The 24,217-nt window shown below is 38.2% G+C and overlaps 1 protein-coding gene across 1 annotated transcript in view; it reads right to left on the bottom strand.

The window, feature by feature from the left end:
- faf1 (Fas (TNFRSF6) associated factor 1) overlaps positions 1-24,217 on the bottom strand; it is a 50,339-nt gene that overhangs the window by 2,905 nt on the left and 23,217 nt on the right. The window contains exons 9-18 of the mRNA XM_087783716.1: positions 23,675-23,770; positions 23,498-23,621; positions 23,343-23,406; positions 23,191-23,272; positions 17,855-18,009; positions 13,700-13,836; positions 13,535-13,623; positions 10,085-10,165; positions 9,137-9,214; positions 6,138-6,353 (exon numbers count right to left, since the gene is read on the bottom strand). Coding sequence (XP_087639842.1) covers positions 6,138-6,353; positions 9,137-9,214; positions 10,085-10,165; positions 13,535-13,623; positions 13,700-13,836; positions 17,855-18,009; positions 23,191-23,272; positions 23,343-23,406; positions 23,498-23,621; positions 23,675-23,770 — 1,122 coding nt within the window. The remainder of the gene's footprint in view (positions 1-6,137; positions 6,354-9,136; positions 9,215-10,084; positions 10,166-13,534; positions 13,624-13,699; positions 13,837-17,854; positions 18,010-23,190; positions 23,273-23,342; positions 23,407-23,497; positions 23,622-23,674; positions 23,771-24,217) is intronic.

The raw sequence follows: 24,217 nt of genomic DNA, 5'->3' as shown, positions 1-24,217 counted from the left end.
GTCGGCGGCTTTAAACGCTTCAAATCCATGAAATTTGAGCCTCAAATTTCAAATTCAGTGAAGGCAAAAAAGTTGTTTTCACGGGAAAAAGCATTGTGATACAATTCTATGCTTGTTATTAAGTAACTTTTTTGCTCCAAACAGCCCAGTAGTTCTTAACAGCAATAGCATAAATCCAGATAAACAATTAAAGCAATAATAAAACAAACTCAAGACAAACACCATCAAAAACTTAAGGGGTGTGTATTGTCAAAAATCCACCGATCATTTCACGTATCACAATACAATACATTAAGATACTGTAGTAACAACGATATTTTTGTAGTATAGTCGAGTATATGACTCTGGTGTTGTAGAATTTACAGACCACATGACTCTTGACAAAGTCGTACAATGTCCAAACATCAGCTTTAAAAGCCTCTTTAGTCGTCTGTATCCTCTCGTCCTCAGTCATTGCTGGGAACTCCAGGGATTTTAATGTTAATTTATTTGCAGAGGATGTAACAATCAAGTGGCCAGAAGTTGAATTGGAAAAGAAAAATAAGTAAACGCTGTGAATAATTACATGTTTAAAAATAAAGCGCACATAATAATAAAATAAAAAAAATGGTTAAAAAATTAAAATAGAATGATTTTATTTTACACAAAGTTTATTGAAACACAAACCATAGAACCATGAAAGAACAATAATACAATTAAATATGATCATTGAAAGCCAAAGTAAAATAAAATATTGATACATAACGATAGCGATATTCAAGTGCATCTATATTTTCTTACGTCTCTTCTTGATTGATATGTTTATATAATTATATCTTCTGGTGAGTCAGAGCTGAAAGCTGGAAAGTAATTAATGTGAAACTCCATCTCTCCAGACTCACTCCCATGTTTCAAATCTTGAAGTCTTCCTCCACAAGATGCAGTAAGTCTCTCATCATGACCATGTTTTAAACGTATTACTTTATAAAGTTCTACCCCGTCTGAAATCTCGGCAAACAAGAGGTTAGGTGAGCGGAGTCCATTATGAGAATAATCATGGAAAATTAAGCTCTAAAATACCAGAATTCAAGCATCTTCTTAGTGTAATATCGTTATATATCCAAGGTGTAGTAATCCTGCCTTTACATGCCTGATGCTTCAACCACTGACGGTCCAACTTTTGTAAAATTCTCCAGCTGTGTTCACCAACTAACCACTTTAATGTTGTTGAGATATAATCTACACTATTCAGTGGCAAGTGGTGGTTCAACCATCTCATATTAGATCGATCAGATAGATGCTTTTCCTTCAGCGATTGAGAGGATGGTAAGAGGCTGCTGGGTTCGTTGGATGTGTGTTTATAACAAGATGCATCAGATTCCAAGATGTGACATCAACTGTGTAAACCAGACATCCTCGGATCAAAGAAGGTGAAAGAAGAGGGAAGTAAATTGGGAGGAGGTGAGAAGGACGCATCAACATCAAACAAACTCTCCATCTCCCAAGTGAGTTGGAAAGTCACACCACGTTCACATATGGCTTCCCTGAACAGATTTCCAGTCCTCCATTTCTCCGTCTTCATTTCACCGTGTCGTCTAATCACTTGACTTCTCAGTGGTGTCCTCAACGTCCTGGTGCGTTCTGGGAGGGACTGCCACGTCAACCTCGTGCCCCCTCACCTAGTTAACCACCTCCAGGCACAGCGGGGAGCTAAGCTCGACGTTAGGGATGGGTGTAAGTGCGAGTGTGTGTGTGCGCGCTCGAATCATACTCCATCCCGACAGCGGGGAAACGACCAACCGTGCCGCTGTGATCCTTTTTCCCACCTCGAGAGCTCTGTGCCGCAAATGGCTGCCATGCTAATGAACCCGACAGGCTGTTAAGACACCACAGCATCAGGTAAGAGTAAATGAGACTTCGGGGTGGAGCAGGTGTGTGCGTTTCGCCGTGTGCATATCCTCGGTGTGTGCGTGCGTCTAATATATTTGGATGGGTTTGAGCTTGCGGTGCACCAGGGGAGAGAGCAGCATCTGACTCTGAAAAAGAAAGTAGGGAAACAAGATGCCACACTGACACAGGAGACGGGCGCCATCGGTGATTGTTTACATTGTTATCCAATTAACAGACCATAAGCATGGAGGCATCTGTCAACAAACAAAGCTGTTGTTTTTCCTCTGCTTCCCTAAGCCATATTCTCTTTTCCGCTGCCGTCACAGGCATGCATACATTCACACAGCAAATGGACAAAAATCGAGCTTCTCACTTTGCCTAAAAAAAAAAAAAAAAAGGATTTGTCATCACACCGCTTCCAACTCATCAACACGCCCGAAGCCACCATTTTTAATACTATTCCGATGTAATTGATGTCAAAAGATCTATTAAGAAACAAAAAAATATTGGTAAAAGGAAGATTTGTACAACCAAAGTGACGGTGAACTCCATCTGACTGAAAATATGAAACGATAATACAATAATTGGAGCGGATTTAAGCATAAACAGAAAACAAATAAAAAGACAGATGGTCATTCTTGGCAGAGGGGAATATTTTCCACACCAAAAAATGTGTTATAGGACAACAAGCGACACCAAACCAACATCATTGTCGTTAAACATCTCGGGCAGACCGGAGACGTCACATTAGGTTTTTTAATTTGAGGTTTTTAAATAAACACGTCTATTGTAAATCAATAGTAGAAAATAAACAAAACACTAATAACAGGGGAAGTGACACGAGAGCGTGACGTGGCACCGAAAGAATAGAAGGGAAAATAAACACGGGCTCGGCAAGATGTCCTTTTTCCAACATAATCAAACGTGCAGCTGAAATAACGCGCTTCAGACGAGCCATTATCGGCCCTGCCATGTTAATTAAAACCAAATAACTTGTCTGTTTTAAACAAGTGTTGTCAAGTGTTTATTTGGCCAATTACAAAAGCAGTGGGAGATCATTATCTGCTGCCAGGAGCATTGACAGCACATACTGCCGGGGGGCGAGAGCAGAATAGAACAGACCCAAATACGGGACTTCAAAGGGAGAACAGCTCCGCACCGACTGGACCGGACAGAATGGGAAGGGGGTTGGTGGGCCGGCTACGAGAGCAAACCACTATAAAAGATGGAATGTCAAATCGTGTTCCGATTATTTATAGGAGTTAAAATGTTAATAGTTTCAGGAAGACTTGGACACAGAAGTAAAAAATACATAATAATCAAGTTTAAAAATAAGGCAAACCTTTTTAAATTAAACATGGCTATACATTAAGGTAACAAGTAAGTTAAATATCCTTATAATAATTAAAATGATCAATATAAATAAAAAATGTTTACACTCAAAAAAACCAACCATGATGCCCAGGATGCAAGGGGTAAAATCTAAATATTGAGGTGATCAGTATTTTTGATACAAATATAAAGATTTGTGCAGATTAAGATTTAAAAAAATATACAAACCAATAAGTAAAAAAATATCTCTTCTTTATTTCCATAAGAATGATGTCAGCGCTGGACAGTGTTGACCTGAGAAAAAAACTCACATGACTGCATCGACCCGATGCTCCTACAGTTCCCGAGATCATGTGTGAAGATATTTCCAGGAGAAAGTACTTTTAAAATAAACGTCCACTGTTGTTTTTGTGACCAGTTTCAGATATTATGAAAATAAAAACTCAATATGACAGATGTGAAATGAATTTCAGTCCCAGACTAACGCCTTTCCTGCTGATGCTTATTTTTCTTTACATCTCAAGTTTTGTCTAAGAATCCAGCTGCCCTTTTTCTATGGCTTAGTTTGGACGACAAATTAGGAGAAAAGTGAACAGTGTAACATGTAATATCAGAGGTGGACAGAGTTGATAGGGGAAATTATTATTATGCCGATTATTGTGGCAGTCTAAACATGTCCACCACGTGATGAGGGAAGAGAACCTCTGGCCTTTCAACGCCGGCTCGATGCAGGCGATCAAAAGAAGGAATCTCTTGAATGACGACAAGAAAAGTGAAACACTAAAACTGCCACTCCATCTGCAAACCCACCGACAGTCGTGGCAAACGGAGGAAGGGTTAGTTCCCTGAGCACGGCTAAGCCCAGTACAAATGATGCCAGTGTAAGGCCTGCTGTAGTGCTGAAGAGATAAGCTGCCGATACCAAATGTTGACGATGAAAGCCTGTCCAAAAGTCACTGACTAATAGGTAGTGATTGTTTAAAGATTGAAATATTGATCGAAGCTTAAAATATTGAAAGAAAAATCTATACTTGCATTTGGACTTGGAAATGTCAAATGAATGAGGTACTGATCATAAAGTTGAAGATCATGATAACGATAGAATATAAAATCTTTTTTAAAATCAATAAGGAATGAGTGAATTAAAAAAAATTGTATCATGTGACGAGGAAAGCAAAGAAAGATGGTGCAAAGAAAAATAAGTTTCAACAGTTGTGCCACATTACAAATGCAATAGTGGTCTATCCTCGATCCGCTGATCCTGGCAGAGCAACAGTGAGAGCGTCTGGACAGGATGGAGGCTTTCTATACTCCCTCATTTAATTACAACACAGAGCTGCGGGATTAGACAGGGGCCTGTTTTCACAGCTTCTTATTGGCACCGACGTTGTTCCAATCGCTTCCACAAAATCTCTCTTGCCTTTCCATTTTCTGGAATCATCTTCCATCCTCCTCTTTTTAATATCTTCTCCATTTGTCTCATCTATCCGTTTTCTCCTTCAGACCCGCTCTCTGATTAAATCTTCTTTGTTTAAGCTTTTTCGTCTTCTTGCTGCTCCTTCCACTCGCTGTGCAGCCACCAGCCTCGCCTCACTCCTCTACCCTTCTAATCCTCCCATCCTGTTTTTGCCTGAAATCTCATCTGCGATGCAGACACGTCTTTATCTCCCACTCAAACACATGTTTACTCCTGCTTAGAAAGAGACAACTGTGAATCCTTTAAGTGACAAAGTTGTGAACGGGGGCATGTGTTCGCTTGAAAATATTTGCGCGTGTCTTGGAAGGGGGTGTGATTGTGACGAAATGAGAAGAGGCTGCTACGTGCTAATGTGTGCATGTATGCGTGTGCTCGGCGTGTTTATGCCCAAGTGGTATCATTACGCCTGTGTCTGGGCAAGCCTGCGCGCTCACAGCAGCTTCACCTCATCTTCTCTAACACACTCGTGACTTGATTAATGGAAATACCTTTTTTGTTTCCAGCATCATGTCTTAATTAAAAGGGCCGTTTCAACCGCGCTCATTAGCTCGGGATCACGGAGGGCAACTGCTCGTCCTGTAATAACGTGGTTGAGGGACGACGAGCGCCGTGGAGATTGCTTCCTCTACTGCTAACAACAGTATCCTAACAGCCGTCGTAGAGTACTGTATTCGCAGCGGACTGATGCTAATTAATATTCGCCATGAATCCAGTGTGCACAGGTGGCTGGATAAACACGAGGCTTCATTTGTCCCAGCACAGGTAAAAGTAAATAATAGCATCTGCAGGCTGGTATTTTTGCAGAAAAATAATAGTGAATCCAAACTCAACCAATTTGAAAGGAAATGAGACTTGAGGGGAAACTTTCAAACAAGGTCAACGTGTTATTTGCAGCTCTGGGAAAAGACTTGCTGAATAAAGCTTAATACGAAATATGTCAACATTTTCAAAGCATTTTTTTTGTTTTGCAGATTTAAAGAGAAAGTACGGTTGAAAAAGTAAGGATTGATAATAAAAAACATTATATCCAGATATGATACTCTTTTTTTCAAAAGTAAAGATACCACCATATTATTTTTTTTATATAAATATTTTATGTATGATTCTTTAAATTGTTTAATGTTGTACAGAGGTTATTTTAGAAAGGTTTTTGTTAATTAAAACAATTCTTTTGAATATATGGGTATATTATATGTATTATCTTTTTTTTATCTTTGTCGTTTCAAAAATGTTATGGAGTTATAATATTTTCTTGAATATAAGTGCACAGTTCCTTTAAGATTCGAACTATTAAAAACGATCTACTTAAATATATTGTGTTCATAAAAATACACCGTAGTTAAATGCCAATTCATTTTAAACGTTGATGTTGATGTTAAACGTCTCGACTTTTAACACAGAACCAGAGTGAGATGTCAGTTTTTTAACTCGTCTTTAAGGAAAAAAATATTTTACTCACATTTCTACGCGGGAAGGTGGTGAGCAGCTTGAATTCGTCGAATGGAAATCCCTTGGAAGCCACAAAGTCAAAGAGAACTTGAAGTTTACAGCTGCAGAGGAAACGTCTTTCCACAAACTCTCCACTCGGTGTGCGGATCCGCAACTTGCTGATTTGTTCTTTTGAATCTTCGCTGGGCTCTTGTGGAAGGGCCTGTTCTAATGACAAGCGGATTGCCTGAAGAAAAAAGGGAAAGGAAGTTAGTTTATCTGTATTCCGAAGTCAGACAAAAACCATGTATGAGACCGTTTATACTTGTACTAGTTACTGCTAATGAACTGCTCACTTCAATGGTCATTCATAATAAGTCTAAACAACTGGAGTACTACGTAACTTGTCTGTTAAATGTTAAAAAAAGATTGTGACGCTTTATTTTTTCCACAGAAATATGTCATATGTTTGGGTTTTTTATTAAAATAACTGCTATCACTTTCTGATAATTGATGTTTATTCAAGAAACCAAAATGTTATCATAGAAGATAAAAACCTAAAACTTTGCCGTCACTCTTAATGAAAGAAATACCATCTCTAATGAAACTACATTAAAATGAGCCTCTTCAAACTGTGGTCATAGTAAAACTATACCACACATCAGTAACACTGGCTGTTCAGAAGATGACGGCATGCTCACCAGACGTGAGACAGACCCGAATGACGCTCCCGGAGATCATTGCATCATCACATTCTCACGTTATTGAAACAGGCCTACAAGTCTTAAAATTCTGTTCCCATACATCGTCCAGATCAGCGTCTCTTGCTTTGTGTTATAAACTCAGAAGTGATCGTTTCCACGTTTCTGATTGTGTCCAAAATGAATCTGGGTTTGTATCAAAGGTTTGTATCCATGTGTCTTTCCAGAATCAACTCTGGTTTCTTTCTACAGAGAGGAATTGATGACTTCCAAGTTTTCTCTTAGTGTTATTGAGTCTTTTGAAGTCTTTTGTCTCAAGTCCCCCCCACACCAGAACACCCCAGTAACCAATACCATTTATCGAGCGCCTTGATTCTGTCTTACAGTTTCCGAGTGGGGGGAGAAACAGAACGCAATTCTGGCACAAAGACATTTATCAACTGTCATAATTCGCAGAAGAGCAAATCAACTCTCTTGTGCTCTTAACGCAGCGTTTCAGCTGCTCCCTGGGGCGCCACTCTTCTTTTAACTGCTGCCCCCACACCTCCTCCCCCCATGACTTGTTGTTCCTGTTTGGCCGGCCTGGGAGCATATGCTGCGACAACACACGCGACTTTATTTACACAACATAATGCAATTATATTCCATAAGAGTGTACAACAGTAGCTCATTAGCCGTGTCTGGTGTTGGGTGGGCAGGGTAGGGCGCGTGCCACTCCGACATGCACTCCCTCAGGTGTAAGAGCTGATGCTGACTGAGGTAAAGGGCCCCCCGGGGACAAGACAACACACACACACACATGCAAACAACAGACTGGAGGTGTGGGGTGGTAGAGGCAAGATTGTAGACCACAGACACAAGCACAAACACCCACAGAAGTGAGAAGTAGCGTCCCTACAAAAGCAGACACGCAGCTGGTAATGAGTGGCACGTGGCTGCACACAATAAGTATAGTGAACATGCTATTATTATAATAATGAACATGCTATTATTATTATTATAAGACGACAATAACGATGATATTTGACTAGAAAAAAGGTTACCAAGACCAGTTACATTACTTTCACAAACGTATAATATAAAAAATAAAACGGCATCCATTTGGTTTTTTAACATTCCAAATAATAATATATTATTTAATATATATATTACAACTTTATCTGATTTAGTGAGCAACATGAAATATATGATTTACTTCATCATATTTGCAAAAGCCACATTCAACCCACATTGACATCGAGAACTCACAAAAATATTATTTTTTTTATCCCCTCTCTCTCTCCCCTCATAAATCGAAGAGATTGCCATCGTCATTAAACACATATTCTACATCTATAAGTAAAAGTTATTTCACAAACAAAATGATCAAATGACACGAACAAACACCAATAAAAAACAAAAAAATGACCTAAATCAAGTAGGAACTACATTGTTCATAATAAATACATACTGTTCAGTTAAAAATGTATGAAAAGAGGTAATAAAACTGTTATTCTCTGTGTGTAATCTCCAAATTATATTGTGCAGTTAAACATGTAAGGTGCACGCAAAACCACAAAGGTGTATGTTTGTAAAAAAAATGAAAACTGACCAGGTAAGATTAAACAAACAAAAAGAAAATCAAATTAAAAATGCAGAAAAGCAGAGCTCGCGTCATCTTTATTTAAAGATGTTATTTAAAACACTCATTTTGACTGAACTCATCACACAGAGCGCTGGTCTTTTGTTATTTTCTGTTTAACTTAAGTGACAAATCACCCGAGGGAGCGAGGTTACCCAATACGTCTCAGTGCCCTCAGGTTTTCTGCCTCCGAGCAAACAATGGCGCAGGACTACACTGTATTTCTAAAGAGTGTATTATAACCGTGGTGCCGTCAATTATTGTTTTTCTAGTGTGTCTGCCTGCATGTGTGTCAGCCCGCTTTTTACGTACATTAATTGTTTTCAAGCAAATGTATGTGTTTGCCTAGGTTGTGTGTGTTTGTGCACATGAAAGGTCTTTTGTCCTCGAGGGTTTCAATACGAGCGGGTGAGCTCCATCATTGTAAAACACAACGATTACTGTGTGTATGTAAGGTGCCATTTGAAGGGATGGGCTTTACTGTAATTAGGATGGTTCTATTTTTCTGTTTAAAACACCCATAAGCCGGATTACCTTTGCCACACGCTTCATGATTGGCAGACTTGTAAACCACAATCCAATCGAGTGATTATTAAAAAGTCAGTTTAAGGCAGATGGAAAGACGGAGCTTACTAAGCTCAGGAAAAAGATTTCTGACAGGTATATGAATGAGGCAACTTGTATAATGTCAGCAGGATATTTTCTCACCTCTTTCTCGTCCTCCTGCTCCTTCCTCATCCGTTCCAGGCGAACCTGCTCGGCTTCTACTCTTTCTTGGGCTTCTCTCTTTAGAATAGTAAATAAAAAAGGTTTAGTACAATCACAATACAGTACAAAGAGACAACCGTTTATGACATTATTATTATTATTCGTTCAGACTTTTACTTGATTTTCTAGAACTCCTGTTGTGTTATCAGTTTTATCTTGCCCTTTAAAGTACATACTTTATTGAATACTGTTTTGGTTGTTTAAGCGCTTTGTGACCCTGGTCTGGAAAAGCGCTATATAAATAAAAATTACTTACTTACTTACATTGGATTTGTCATGCATCTCTAAGCCGTTCGTCTCAAAACACGATACATCTTTTTCGGACAAATTACAATTTCTCTTGAATTAATCTTAACAAAAACATGGTCTTTATGCACCTGTCAATTTTTGAAATTGTCATTATATTCATTATGCATCATATTACAAAACTGAAAATTAAAAATTGATTTGAAAAATGAAATAAAGCAATTTCCAATTTTGTGTTGATACTTAATAAATAATAAATAGTTGATGACAGGATCCTTTCATTCATTTGCTTGTTGTCCACCAGCAACTATCTTGCAATGTAAAGACCTTTTTCACTGGAATAAGTTGAGGTAAAATACAAAGACTATATTGTCTATAAGTATTTATTACATTTAGTCAAATATTATAAAATATTTATTGTTTGATAAAATATGAATAGGTCAACTCCATTTGGCCATAATGTTAAGTTTATTTACATTTTATATATGCTCTTCATATTTGGCCTTTTGGAAAATTGATTCGTTATATATTTATTGGAAAACAATTTAACATTAAAGATGCGATGCAGTACAAAAAAAAAACATGACTTATCAAAAGACAAACGTCTTTGGTTCATTAAGGGATTCAAATCAATCCAGGTACCTTTTTTCTGTCTGCCTCTAGAGATAAACGATAAGCCTCGTCCTGCTCTCTCTTCACCATCTCTCTCGCTTCACGTTCGTCCTGTTTGGAGTAAAAGAAAGAGAGAGCGGAGGCCCATTAGGCGAGAGCAGAAGAAAAGACACAATGACAAAAACATCTGAGCCACATTCGGAGTGTGGGAGCCAAAAAGACCCGAACCAAAGAAACTGCAGCCTGTTGAGAGAGGTCACATACAAACACCAGGTATGAAAGAGTAGCACCAGGGGAGGCTATTGGGACCAACCTGTCATTGACCAAACCTCAACTTTCTTTTATGTTCCCTCATCTCAGTATAACTGTGCCTTTACCTTTTTGTTCACTCTTCCTGTTTGTACAGAGGGACGGGGACGAGCGGCTTTTCTCTTTCTACCTGCTGTGACCACAGAGTGCTTTACAAAGATGACGACTCCAACGAGCGTGCATTGTATGAACAGCACACAGCCATTAGTTTTTGGGTTTCTGAGGGCTCATGCTGTTTGGTTGGCCGGATATGGCAATGTAAGCTTATTGTAATGATCTGAAGGCCACTACACTACTGAGCGGTGGCTAAGAAAACAGAACAGTGTGTATTGTTGCTTTGAATTTGACGATGCAAAGGATACATTTGTGCTTTTTGGATGGAATAATAGGTCGACGTTGAAAAGAAACTGTAAAAGAATAGCAGGAGGGAACAAAAGAGCCAAAGGTTGGTTAGCTAACAGTCACGCAAAGAAAGCCTCGGCTACAAACTGCCTGTACAGGTGTACAACCTCACGTCAGCCGACGTCCACCAGATCACACGGGTCAACAGATTAAAGCGTTAAAGACGACATAACAAAAATTGAATGACAAGCTCATGAAAAAAATATAGCATTGAACGAGCAAACTTTTGTTTTTAAAATACTCAATAGAGTTCAGAATTGCAACAAAAAACCTGTTGTGAAAATGAGATCAGATTTCACTCTTATCCTTCTGCATGGAAATACAGATGATGTCAGATTATACAATACACTGAAGGAAAAAAGATAGATTAAACAATTTGGTGTCATAATCTGAAAGAAAAAAAAAATACACACACTTATAGAAGATGAACGACAGAAATTTTAAAGTTAAAACGCAAAGAAACCATTTTATTTTAAGAAATTAAATGTTTTGGACCATGTTATGGTTGTACAAGAGATTCATGGGTTGGATTAATGCATACAATATCAGGACATTCAACAAGGAAGACACACTAGAAATATGTACAAATATTTGTTAAAATTAGGTCTAAACTAGTTTTGGAAATGCAAAAAGCCACAGACTTGTAATAAAAGAAACAACTGTGGAAAGTCTCACAACAACTGTGTTTGTTTGTTTTTCAACAGCACTGTCACACTTGTTCATTTGTTACTTTGGAGGACGGTGGTTTTTTAATTTCATTTTTGCTTTATCTGGCAAGCTTGGATCCTCCCTAAGGGTTTCTTCCAAGATAGGTTTTTGTTTTATATTTAACAACAATCTTACTTATCCAGGAGAGTCTACACACTGATGAGAAGATATTTTTTCCGCAATGATCCGAGTGATACTTTCTGACAGTATTTAACTGCTTTTAATTATATTTAAAACTCCCACAATTAAATCAGGCTCTAAAACAGTCTGGAAATGTTGCAGCTGCAAATCCTCATAGACAGACACAAAGGTGTCTGTCAAAGGTGGAATGTCTGTTTTCATGTCTGAATGCATTTGTGTCACGAGCGTGTGACACCTTTGGGTTATTGATTTATATTGTTATGGAAATTATTCCTTCAAGGTAAATTGTAGTAGTAGGTAAATGACTGGTATATGGTACATTTAAAGTGACAAGAACAAAATGGTCTTCGTCTTCCAGCTTTAAATATCTGTCTGAAACAGCTAAAATGTTTGACAACACTAGCGGTTATGCATAATTATTGCCAAACCATTACACAGGAATGAGAAGAGCATCAGATTTCATTTGTCCTTCATTAGTGATTAAAACCTGAAATATGTCCAAAACAATTCATTTTCTCTTTCTTAAGGGCATGAGTCGAGACTTTGAGAAGTATGCTTGGCTGACGATGCTGAATTTTCAAAACTCTAATACAGACGACGCTTCTTATATATAGAAACAGTAGTGAGAGCCAGAAGGGCGTATGCGACAGTGTGGGAAACAGATACACTGAGCAGACAAAGCACGGGAAGAAATATGTGGGTGTGTGACAATACAAGGCAGCTGTCGCGTCTGAAAGATGAAGCACAAATAAAACTAAAGCAAAATAAGATATTTTTAGCAAAATTCTGAGATTTATTTCTACATTTTAATTAAATGTGACCCGAGTAAGTGATCGTATCCCCTTTTTTTGAACAAATTAAATGTCGCAATATTAAACATTACTGTGTTTCTGATTGTACCACGTTCTGAAGCTTTAGTTTAAGGTATTGCACAAACTCAAAACTCTTTTTGATTTCATCTACATTCAGCTGGTAGAGGCCTTCAAACTCTATCTCTCACACACAATCACCTTCAAACTGAAAAAAAAGCTGACGAAAGAGGTGCCAGAGAATAAGTCTGTTGCAATCGCCACACATTCAAAGCTCCTTAATGTTTTGTTCTTTATATATACAATATTTAAATAATATTCTTCCCAGTTCTCAGCTGTAAAATGGTGTTTAGAATCTTTTTTTCTATAAACATTTTCTGAGAGGTTCAGTGGAAATGCACACTTCAAACCCCGCTTACAACAAGATTGTCAATAAAGTTAAGGGGGATCTAAGCAACTAAACTGGACCTTAAAAACAAATATGCAATATTACCATTCACTGGAATTACAATGAATATCTCTTGAACCCAAAAAAAATGTTTTAGTTGAGCTTTATTGTTCTTTGTCATTTCTGAGAATGTGGTAAATACTACATATGGACGTACGTGTGTGTGCACGTGCATCAAAGTACTCCACCACTGTTTCAATAGATGCAAAAAAAAAAAAAAAGCTTGATGACAGACATGAAGCAGCAGAAGCTAGAGTAGAATTTAAGTAAATACAACTTTTGGTCAGCTTACACAGTAAACAAGAACCTAAGAGTTGAGATGGTAACGCTTGTTTGTTTTCTTTTGGAAATAAGCTGGTCTTAAGAAAACCATCTGAATAAAGATGACATTCTTTAGGCACGCTGGATATGATCCAATTGGCAATTCAGTTCCCAATACAATAACTTCCAACCATCAGCTCGAAAAAGAGTTTAAATCTACTCATTTTCATGCATTTAAGGTCCATCATAATTAAACATAAAATGAACAGTACATCTTTTAAAATAAAACAAATCAACTGTTAACCAAACAATCCAACAAGAAGTTTTTTTAAGTCCCTAAAATGTTTTTTCCTTTGATAAAGTAGCATTTAGAAAAAGTAATTCCTGTATTCCAACACGTACCTCATCTTTGATGTCTTCTTGTTGTTGCGCCGTGAAGATTTCCATTGCTCCCATTAACCTCATCATTAGCTCGTCCACCGTAGTATTGCCTTGATAAGAGAAACGATCACCAGTCACAACTCAATCCAAGCTTCTGTCACATAATCCATTGCAACACTTCATTACCTTGAATAACGTTTAGAACTTCATTAGAGGTGCGCTTTCCCATGACTATTAGCAGCAGGGGGAACTGATCTGTCTTGTATGTCCGTATAGTTTGTGTCACCACGCTGCCAAAGTGCCTCGTACAAATGGTGAGTAGTCTGAAAAAAAAGCGGAAGAAATGTCAATTTTTGTATGGATGTTTTTAATTCACAACTAAAACAGACAAACAATTTCACATAAGCGGAAAAACGCAAAAGCGAGTGTGGCTTGAAGCTGAAATAAATGATACACCGGCTGTGGATTTAAAGAACTTAAAACCAATTTTGCATTTCGTATTCCATCAGAATGACATGCCGTCTCCATTGGAACAAAAACTGAATTAGTATTCCTCACCAGACACCAAGACTTGATAGGGCAGAAGAGGATTTCTTATTCCATTACAAAGACAGAACTTTTTAAATTAACATTTCCAGGAGGGAAAAGGGTAGCAGGCAGCGAGGGCCCGCCAAGCTTCCTGTAAATGTCATAATATTAATGAATTGCTATAGAGTGAATGCAAATATAGATTAGCTTTCTCCTGCCTTTTAATAAGATCTACTTTAATAACTTTAGGAGGAGGAGCAGATAAGAGAGAAGTAAGGGGATGAATGGAGGGATGGTAGGTCACCTGAAGAAGGAGGGGGTGAAAGTCATTAAAACGTGAAGCTTGGATTTGGAGGGAGAAGACGTGGTCAGGTGAAGAAAAATTGCATTTTCATAAGTATAAGAGTTTAAACTAGATTTTAAAATAAATGTCACAAACTAACTGTGGTAGGAAGTAAATACACAACAACATGTTTATTAGTTGGAATGCAACTGTATAGGAAGAAAATGGCAAAAATAATTGTTATCAAAACTCTATGGCAGATTCTTCTTGTGAGGCCTGGGACACTGTCAGTTCATAGCATCTACTTACGAAACATGTAACGTCGGTGTGTGTACGATATTACATTATTATTTTAAAAAAAAAGCTTTTTTTGGTAGTCAATGTTCATTATTCTGCAAGCATTCTGACCTGCAATTCGGAATGAATCCAGCTATATAATTAGACACGCCTTCCTGTGCCTTAACCAGCTGAACTTCAAATGACCCATGGCTTCAAAGAGGCCTGGTACCCGAAATCCCACTGATCATTTGTCCTTACATTTGCCCCCCTCTCGGACACCGTCCAAAGAAGAATATCACAAAAGCTCACAAGGAAACTCTAACCTGTAATGAAAAGGCGGAGAGAACAATAGACACCAACTTGAAGGGTAATTCTATCTTAAATCGCTTGTCAAGAACCAGTCAAACCGCTTAGTTATTTAGTCTAAACTAAAGAAGTCACTACTGTGCACTAAAAGAAAAATTAAAATGAAACCCAATATTACACCTTAATGTAATGTTGCTTGGGAAGAGAGAAAAAAAAATACATGACTGTGTGATGAACCAGGATCCTGAGGGCAGAAGAAAGTCAAGCCAATTCATGTTCGGAGGTGAAAAGTTTTCAGCCCAGTCTCATCCAGCCATAACATAACACGGTCAAGAATGTCGTCTGCCTCACCAGACCTGTGCAGGAAACACCTGCATGCAACATGCAACCAATTTGGGTTTGAGACTCCAATGTGATTGACAGCGACCAATTTGTCAACAATTCCACCTCAAACTACATATCCAGACAGCTAAAAAAAAAAAGTTAATGTTTCCCTGGTTTGTCAGCTCACATCTCATCACACTGAAGAGGAGTGTGAAGAATGGTTGGACCTGACATTTGCACGACTGAGCAGCTGATGAGTCAGACTCGAACAGTAGCACTGCAGGGAATATTTCTGGCAGACACCTGCACCGGAGCTCGTCTGGGAACCGGACGCTCCGAGTGCCGACTGTGTCGTTAACCGTGTTTCAGACTCGAGCTGAACATGTTTGGATTTGAAAACTACATTTGGTCCTCCATTGGTGTCAATTATGTTTTCAGGAAGTCAGATGTCAAGAGGAGAAGTCGAGCAGATCAAACGCACGTGAAATCTCACGATCATGCAAGAAAAATACCATTTGACAAATTTTGACATCCAGACATAAACACAGGCACTAAAATTTAATTTAAAGCTCAGTTGCATGGAAGTATAATCGAGCCAAATAAAATACATTTCAGACCCCTTTGGGTCCCAGTTATTCCTAGTGTGTGAGACCTTACATTGACAAGATGTGAAATAATGTATTGAGACAACCTGCCCAAAAGTGGTAAAGATGACTATGTATATAAAAGATAAATACATTTCACTGATATTAGATTTCAGGAAGGAAAAATTATATTAAATGCACCCCAACTCTTTATGCAACAATATTATTTCTGGTCTTTCTGACTACTCTTAAATTGACCCTGGTTAATTGGCCTGAGTAGGATTCAATTGTTAAATATACTTTATTATAATAATGCATTTATGTTTTGGAAAGCATCTCTAAACTTCCAAGTCAGTTGTGAATGTGTTAAAAAGAAAGACAATTAAACTACAGATTAGTTTTACCCAAACATTTTGTTACCAAGTCATTCATAATAACATAATGTTCCCTTCAATCAAATTAGATTAACATTTACACATAGCCAAATGACAGATCTGTTCTTCATGAGAGTACATTTTCTGAGTGAGTGAAAGCTTTCCATATCCAATCCTTTCTATCATTCATCAAACTTCTGATTAAAAAAAGAAAACTTGTATAAAAGACTTTTAAGAAATCAAATAAATATGGAGTATGGACTTAAGAAACTATTTATTTAATGTAACAATCAGAAAAAAAATGTTCTTGACTGATAAACTTAATTAAACTGAAATACTTTTTCAGAGGCCTAATAGTTAGACGAGACATGTGGGGACAGTTGTCGGTAATGATAAAGATTTTAATTTTTTTTATAGGTTAGATAACATCCTGAACAACATTATTGCAAAAAAAAAAGAAAAGAAAAAAAAGAAAGAAAATCACATTCCTATAGCAGCAGGTGCACATTGACAGTTTGGCAAACCAAGATTCATGTCAATCACAGTCACTCTGGCTCAACCACAGAGCGTGAGAACACAAAAACAAATTGTGCATACAAGTGTGCAGCAAAGCTGTGACTTGCTGTGTGTGTTAAAAGGCTCCAGATGTTGCCTGCTTTTTATGTGAATTAAAAAAAGCTCAGCTGGGCAAAAAAGCAAATGGGGGGGGGGGTTGGTGAAAAGAAAGCTTGAAATGAGTGAAGGTGGGATTTTCCCTCAAAAAAAAAAAACAGTTGGGGGTGAGGACAGGCCTTTTTCCTGAATCGACTCCTACTGGTGAGCAAGGAGGGAATAGTTGAGGACAATGAAGAACAATGTTTAAATTGTTCAGAAAAGATCAGCAGTGACGCTTCAGTAAAATGATCTAATGTTCACACAACACATTAACAAAACATGACAATCAAGTGTTTTTCCTCAGCATTAGAATATGATAAACAACGGGAACAGGTTATAGTGAGTTACAAAGGAAAGAGATGGGAAATTAGGATTAGAGTTTCAATGAACCCCAGGAGCCTCAGAGGAATGACAAACCCCGTTTTACAGAGCCTCTCAAAGAGAGTGCAGTACCGAGTAGAAGTAGATGTATAATGATGAGAACGATAACACAACCAAAATTTTAAAAGGCGTGATAAATGTAAATTGGAATTTAATAATCACACAGACATCGATACTGCAGCCAAACATCAATGTGGAGAGCTTGTGATTAAATTGACCGTCCATAAAAAAAACACACCACTGAAATATATAAAATACCTTCTCCATTAGAGAGAAATGCCAGCATTTATGCGAGCAGTCGTCCTCTCCAGATGGACAGTCACATATAAATAAAACATTAGGATTAAGTATGCCGTGTAGGGTTGGAAGGTTGAGTTATTGCTCCCAAGAGCTTTACAGTGCACTAAAGACAATATTAAGTGCTGAAGAATGGCTCTGTGGACAGTTGCACGGAAATTATTAAAATTCTGACTTTATGAAGTACCAATAATACCAAACATTCATGGAATTGTAACGATAGATTACATAAAATGGAATTTGTGGAATTGTACCAGAAGAGCAACGACTATGACGAACGCAACAGAGCATTGATTCAGAATAAATACCCTTAAGGTAAAATGGCTCCTACCTGGATTTGTTCGCTTCCTTAGTGATATCCCATGCCCATGTGATGAAGTTCTGGCCCAGGTAGGAGACGATAGAGTCGGCACACAGCATTTGGGAACAGAAGACGTTACTTAGGACACTGTCGTCGTTGTGGAGGTAGATGGCCAGAAGTTTTCTCTGAAGAAGAAAATGAAACAAATGGATCAAAATATAGACATAATCTCGAGTGGGTTAATTATATTCCTACTAGCACATTAAAAAACACGTCAATCATGCATCGTAAATGTGTTATCTGAAACCCATCATTTGTATTCTGCTCTCAGGAGATTGGAAAAGAAAGCCAGGGGAGCAAAACCACTTCGACCTGCACCGTCACAAACAAGGCCAGGAATGGCACATACAATCAAATAAAGAATGGTGTAAATAAAAAGTTCTTTCGAGGCGTTGGAGATATGGAGAAAACAAAACAGACAAATCACTTTATTTATTTTACACCAAATGCCAGCAGCCTGTACAGGTTAGTAGCTCTGGGGCCAGACAATATTGACGAAGCTCCAAATCCCATGATATTGACACCATCATATAAGCCCGGCAAATTCGCCTGAATCTGAAAATCTAATTAAAAGAAATGCAACCAGAATCACAAAGGTTCCCAAACGCTATGTTAGACATAATGCTCCCAAAATTACATGTCAATTCTTTTGATATAAAATAATATAAACAGAAATGGTTGTCCCTGGAGATCACATCTGTTGTAAAGTTCGACAGCTTAGCAACAACAAGAGAATACGTCTTAATTACATGGAAAACCTTTGAGGAAAAGGACCTTAAGTAGGAGGGAAAAATCGAAAGAATTATAGAAACACGTCTTAGTATATGACGACATATAAATACAACCTAAAAAATGCTGTTTGAATTTACACATATGTGTGAGGATCAATGAGATGAGACTATTTTAATTAAGGAACAAACAGAAAAAAGGCTTTATTTTTAAAACAATTATCAGATTTAGAAAAATGTATTCCCAGTGTTGTAACACAACATAAAACATAAAAAATAAGAAAGAGAAAAACAGAACGAAGCAAAATGTTTCTAATATGACTTTAATTAATGGCGGAATATACATAAGACAAAAGTCGTAACTAGAAGTAAACAGACTCTATTGGCCGTCTGTCCCTAGACCATGCTTTGGTCTTGTATATTCCTGAACCAAGTCATAATCACAAAAGAAACAAGATGTTTTGAGTATTTAAATGAAAGGACATGTTATTTTGGAATAAATTTAGATATAAAAATGGAGAGGAGGGTTTTGAGTTGTGATGTTGAAGAGGGTTCTCCAACATCATTTAATTCATTAGACCTGTTATGAAATTTTCCATGAAGCGGGAATTATATCTAACTGTAAAGGGTTTAGCATTAAGTAAGTAGGCCTAACTATGTTTAAAATGAGACTGGATGCGTTTCTCAGGAGCTTTATTCTTGGCAACTAACAGGGATAGAAAAAAAAAAAAAAAAAATCACAGGGCTTAAATAAGGAAAAGTGAAAGAAGTTGTGCTACACTGTGGCCTGCAGAGAATAGGGATGGGAGAGCACTGCTGTGTTTGCTCAACGATTAGTGCTTTAGAATAATCTCCGAGGCTCCTAGTGAGAAGTAGCCGGGGACACATTCAACGGGGCGATTCAACACCCTGAAAAGATTAAACACTCATGCTGAGAAGACAAGCCAATTCAGTCTCGAGAATGGAATGAGTGTGAGGGGAGGGAGTCTTAAACATGAAAAAAATCTGACACTTAATCAAACATTGACATTCCAAGGCCTATACACAGACTCATAAATATGACTTTGTTGAACCCACAAGTGGAAGACTCGCACCTCGGACCTGCATGCCCTATTAGAGTAACCGTAGAGAGCCATCAAAATTGGTATCTTGGCTCACCGGACACCGTCATCTTCATCGAACCGTCTGTACGCCTTCATGCTCTCCTCTTTCAAGTCAGACCTTTTGTATCGCCATCTTAGCAGGAAGGAGCAAATCCCCGCTCGGGTAAATTACTAGGTCTAACCTGAGCTGGTTAGTGACCCCATAGCCTTTTCCTCACACCTGTTCACAAGCTTGACATGCGATTGGGTTTACATGTGTGCGTGTTCTTTCAACCGATGTGGGTTCTATATGCTTCCCAACAAATCTTCATTTTAATGTATATTCCTTGTTAAATAAGTATCTCACTCAAAGAGCTTTGTTACCATTCTGGCCAATAATCGCATGGACAGAAATGTTTCTACGAAGCAATTTGGTAACTTTTTGTATAGCGTTTAATATTAGCTGAAGAGAACCTTGTATGAAGTTTTCAGTAAACAACATTTAAACAAAAATGTATGTTCGAAAAAATACTTTCTAAAGAGCTCATTTTTTAAATTTTGACATTTATTCCACCATGTGATTTAGACTAATCCGAGATGAAAAGTGAAAAGAGGGAACTAATGGCTTTCTTGCAACATTACGATGTTTGTAAAGAAAAGTTTACCAACCTGGAAAATGAAAAAAGTTGCTTTAAGATTATTCTTGCATCTCCACATCACAAGTTTAATCTGTTATGAATTACTTTAAAAGGGGTTTGGCAATACATTCGAACAAGAAGTAGGAAGTACTGCACTGCTGTACTTTAGTCCTCTTAGTTCTGGCACTGAAGTTGTTGCTACAACAAAAAAAAACTATATTGTAGAAATAAACATTTTAACTGAATCATGGTTTGATAAAAAATATTTATATTAAATACACCTTTAGAGGACTTCAGCAATATCATCACAATTATTAATTAATAATCAGATCAATACAAATTCCATGATTCAACAATTGCGCTGGTATTCCCAACAGAGACTTGCAGGATCACTGCACAAGTCAATTTTCAAGTAGAAATTAAATGCCATCAGTGAAACACTAAAACAAAAAACTGTGTGTGTGTGTGTGTGTGTGTGTGTGTGTGTGTGTGTGTGTATATATATATATAGAAATAACATTAAATACACTCTCTTCTAAATGAAGCACGCTTCAGAGGTGAATCATTGCTTTAGGAAAAAATTAATTAAACATCGGATAACAAGTCCAGGCAGTGTTGTTGCATGGACTACAGCTAAGCCTGGAATAGCAAACATTGCGAAATGAACATCTCAGATGACACATCTAATGAGTGGGACACAGTGGGATGACTTCCATATCAAAGGCCACACACAGCAGATCTACATGTGTCAGTTGAAAACTGAGGGTAATTTACAGAAATGCGATCAATAATAGTACACAACTTAACATACATAATAATAATTTATAATAATAAACATAATAATGATATCCATGGTATTTGTTTCTTTCCTATCAAGAGATGATAGACGGCCGTTACTCGCCTCAAATAAGATACAGAGAATAACTTTTTTTTCTATAAAGTACTTTCCGGAACCTGGAAGATAAATGCTGGATTTTAAAGTGATACTAAGCGGTGATAAATCCCTCTCAAGTAAGCTTTAAATTTTGATGTGCCTTTGTGTGTGGCAGACGGAGGGGACGAGTGGAGAGTCGATGAGGCTGGGGTTAGAGTGATTAACCACTGCGTTGACGGGGATTTAGTGAGGATCGCGCTTAGTGATGGGTGGCCAATTTTCTGGATGCTCCGACTAACCACTGATCCCCAAGAGAGTTCAGCTCAGCGCTGAAGACCAAAGCATTTTCATTAAGGATGGATTGAGTGCATCTTAACAGTCCTCCAAGACACACCTTCAGAAACACTTCATCAAATTTGGTGTTTTGCTTAGTGATTTGCTTCTCCTCGAGCTGCCACCTTAACGTGGCTCAGGGGTCTGTGTGTCCCAATGATCCCAGGAGCTATGTTGCCCCTGGTAGGGTCGCCCAATGCAAACAGGTCCATGGGGAGGGACCAGACTTAAAACCCCTTATGATTAAGAAAGAAAATGGAACCCAGTTTCGCTTGCCCAGGCGTGGGTTCAGGATGGCCCACTCTTGGAGTGGCGAGCGTGGGGGTGGGGCTTGAACAGAGAGCACCTGATGGTCCAATGGGCTCACCAACCGTGGGGTGTGGTGCTATGTGCGCCAGGCAGCCGAAGAAGCTAGCTCTAAGGACATAGAATGTTACCTCTATGGCAGGGACGGAGACTAAGACACTTTTCCACTCTGACGTTTATACTCGGAAGGGGCACCGAGTTTGCGTATAATACTCTTTGCTGCAAGGTTTTTTTTAGTTTTTTTTAGAATCCCTTATTAGTCCCGCAAGGGGAAATTCGGTAGTGCTTTTGACAGCCATTCACACATACTGATGGGAGTAGGCTGCACACCTGCGCCAAGTCTACCATCAGGAGCAATCAGGGTAAAGTGTCTTGCTCAGGGACACAACGACACAAGCTTGTCTGGAGCTGGGATTGAACCTGCAACCTTTTGGACTGCAGGCAACCACTCTACCATCTGAGCTATGACGCCTCCTGTGTCGTTCTGTGTCCGTCTGTTAAATACTTTTATGGATAAAATTTCTAGACACAGCCAAGGCGTTGAGCGGCTCCAGTTAGGAGAGTTTAGGATTAGGTCACTACTTTTTGTGGAAGATGTGGTCCTATTGGTATCACCTGTCTGTGACCAGTCAGCTCACACTGGAACATTTATCCAACTAGTGTGAAAACAGCAACTGGTGGCTGATAAGGATTTCTCCCAGACATTCATGCTAGTGAGGTGTTCAGGGCATGTCCCTCCTGTTGGAGACCACAGAGGTGACCCAGGAATGGTGGAGAGACAATCTCTCTCAGCTGTTTGGGAACAACTTGATCGCTTCTTAAACCATTTAAGGTCTATAGTTTCATAGACCAATACGTTTTACAAATACCATACAATTGTGCACCCAAAAAACAAAGATTTTTCTAATAATCCATTCTTATATTACTCACTTATAGAACTTCGCTCACTTTGTGATAATAAGTAAATAATTTGCACATCGCCTTTCACTGACCAGGGTCACAAAGCGCTTAAACAACAAAACAATATCCAGTTTAAAAATACATACACATTTAGTGTGCATAGTTTTATCTGTCTCTGGCTATCTAGTAATGTTACCACCTCCCGCTCTTACTTAAAGAAACTCACAACTTCTGTGTTGCACAGATCAATTAAGCTGTAATCCACACAAGCGGTCAATTGGTTGGCGTGTTATTAAAGGGCAGTGAATGAGTGAAGAATGTGCGATGTCTTTGAAAACAGATATACTGACTAAGGTTTAAATGTGATGGTGTAAAACAGAAAATGTGAGCAATTCCTTGTTTTGTTTTAATTTTAATAAACCTCTAGTTAAACTGTAAAAAATACCTCTCTGGCTTTGCCATAGAAGGCCTCTTGGGATGCTGCCTCCAGAGACCCAATGAAGAACATTGGATGATTCTCTCCATACCTTTAGGAAAAAAAAAGACATGTAAACACAATTCACACCGTTATACGGCTATTTAAAATTCATTTCTCACCTTGAAGAAAATTCAGCAGTAAAGTGCAATAAGGCATCAGCTTCATTTTCACTGTTTTCTGGCACTGTACACAGAAAGAAATAGGTTTACATCTAAACAATTCCTAAACCATACTCAAAGCACACAGTTCAATTTCAGTAATTCATAGTACATACTCATTGGTGCTTTCCTACAGGTGGAAGAACCCATTCCAAACATTTCGGAATCATCTACGACAAAATCTGATGCGTCCTCGAAATCGTCCCCTTCACTGTCACTGACCATATGGACGTCGGCACACTGTAGAGAAAATGTTAGACTTCATTTTCTTTCATGTGTTTCAGTAAACTTACCTCTTCTGTAGGCTCCTGGGCATTGGCTGGCGAGCTTCTCCGGCAAACGCGGAGATGATGGCAAGGATAGCTGATCCCAGAGCCAGCTAACGTCATCTATGACAGAAAATAAGGTTCAGGTACAAAAAAATGAAATATTTAATGAATGGATCGAGCACAGAAATTGCAAATGCTCAACAATATTGTGCCATGGTAGACTTTTTTTTGCATCAACATAAAACATTTACAACTTTATTGACACTACATTGGCACAGGAGCATTGTTTGTGAGACCTCAGCTAATTGTACCCGCCTAAGTTTGAAATTGATATTGGCGGCTTTGTTGTGATGAGGTCCAACAATCTGAAATGTTCTGATTGCATTGACCCAAATTCCATTCAGTTAAAGTCCTCAGAGTGAACTAGGGTAACAAAAAATAAATATACCTGTACATAGTTAATTGTCTTGTATCAGGTATCAGTGGGAAAGGCGAGTGCCCACTACAGACAGAAGCTGTCTTCTTGACATGTTTTTCACAGTCTAATGACCCAATTAATTAAAAACC

This window comes from Callionymus lyra, chromosome 2, assembly GCF_982586985.1.
Source record: "Callionymus lyra chromosome 2, fCalLyr1.hap1.1, whole genome shotgun sequence".
NCBI lineage: Eukaryota > Metazoa > Chordata > Actinopteri > Syngnathiformes > Callionymidae > Callionymus > Callionymus lyra.
Note: the sequence above shows the minus strand (reverse complement) of the source record. Positions and strands in the feature narration are given on the sequence as shown.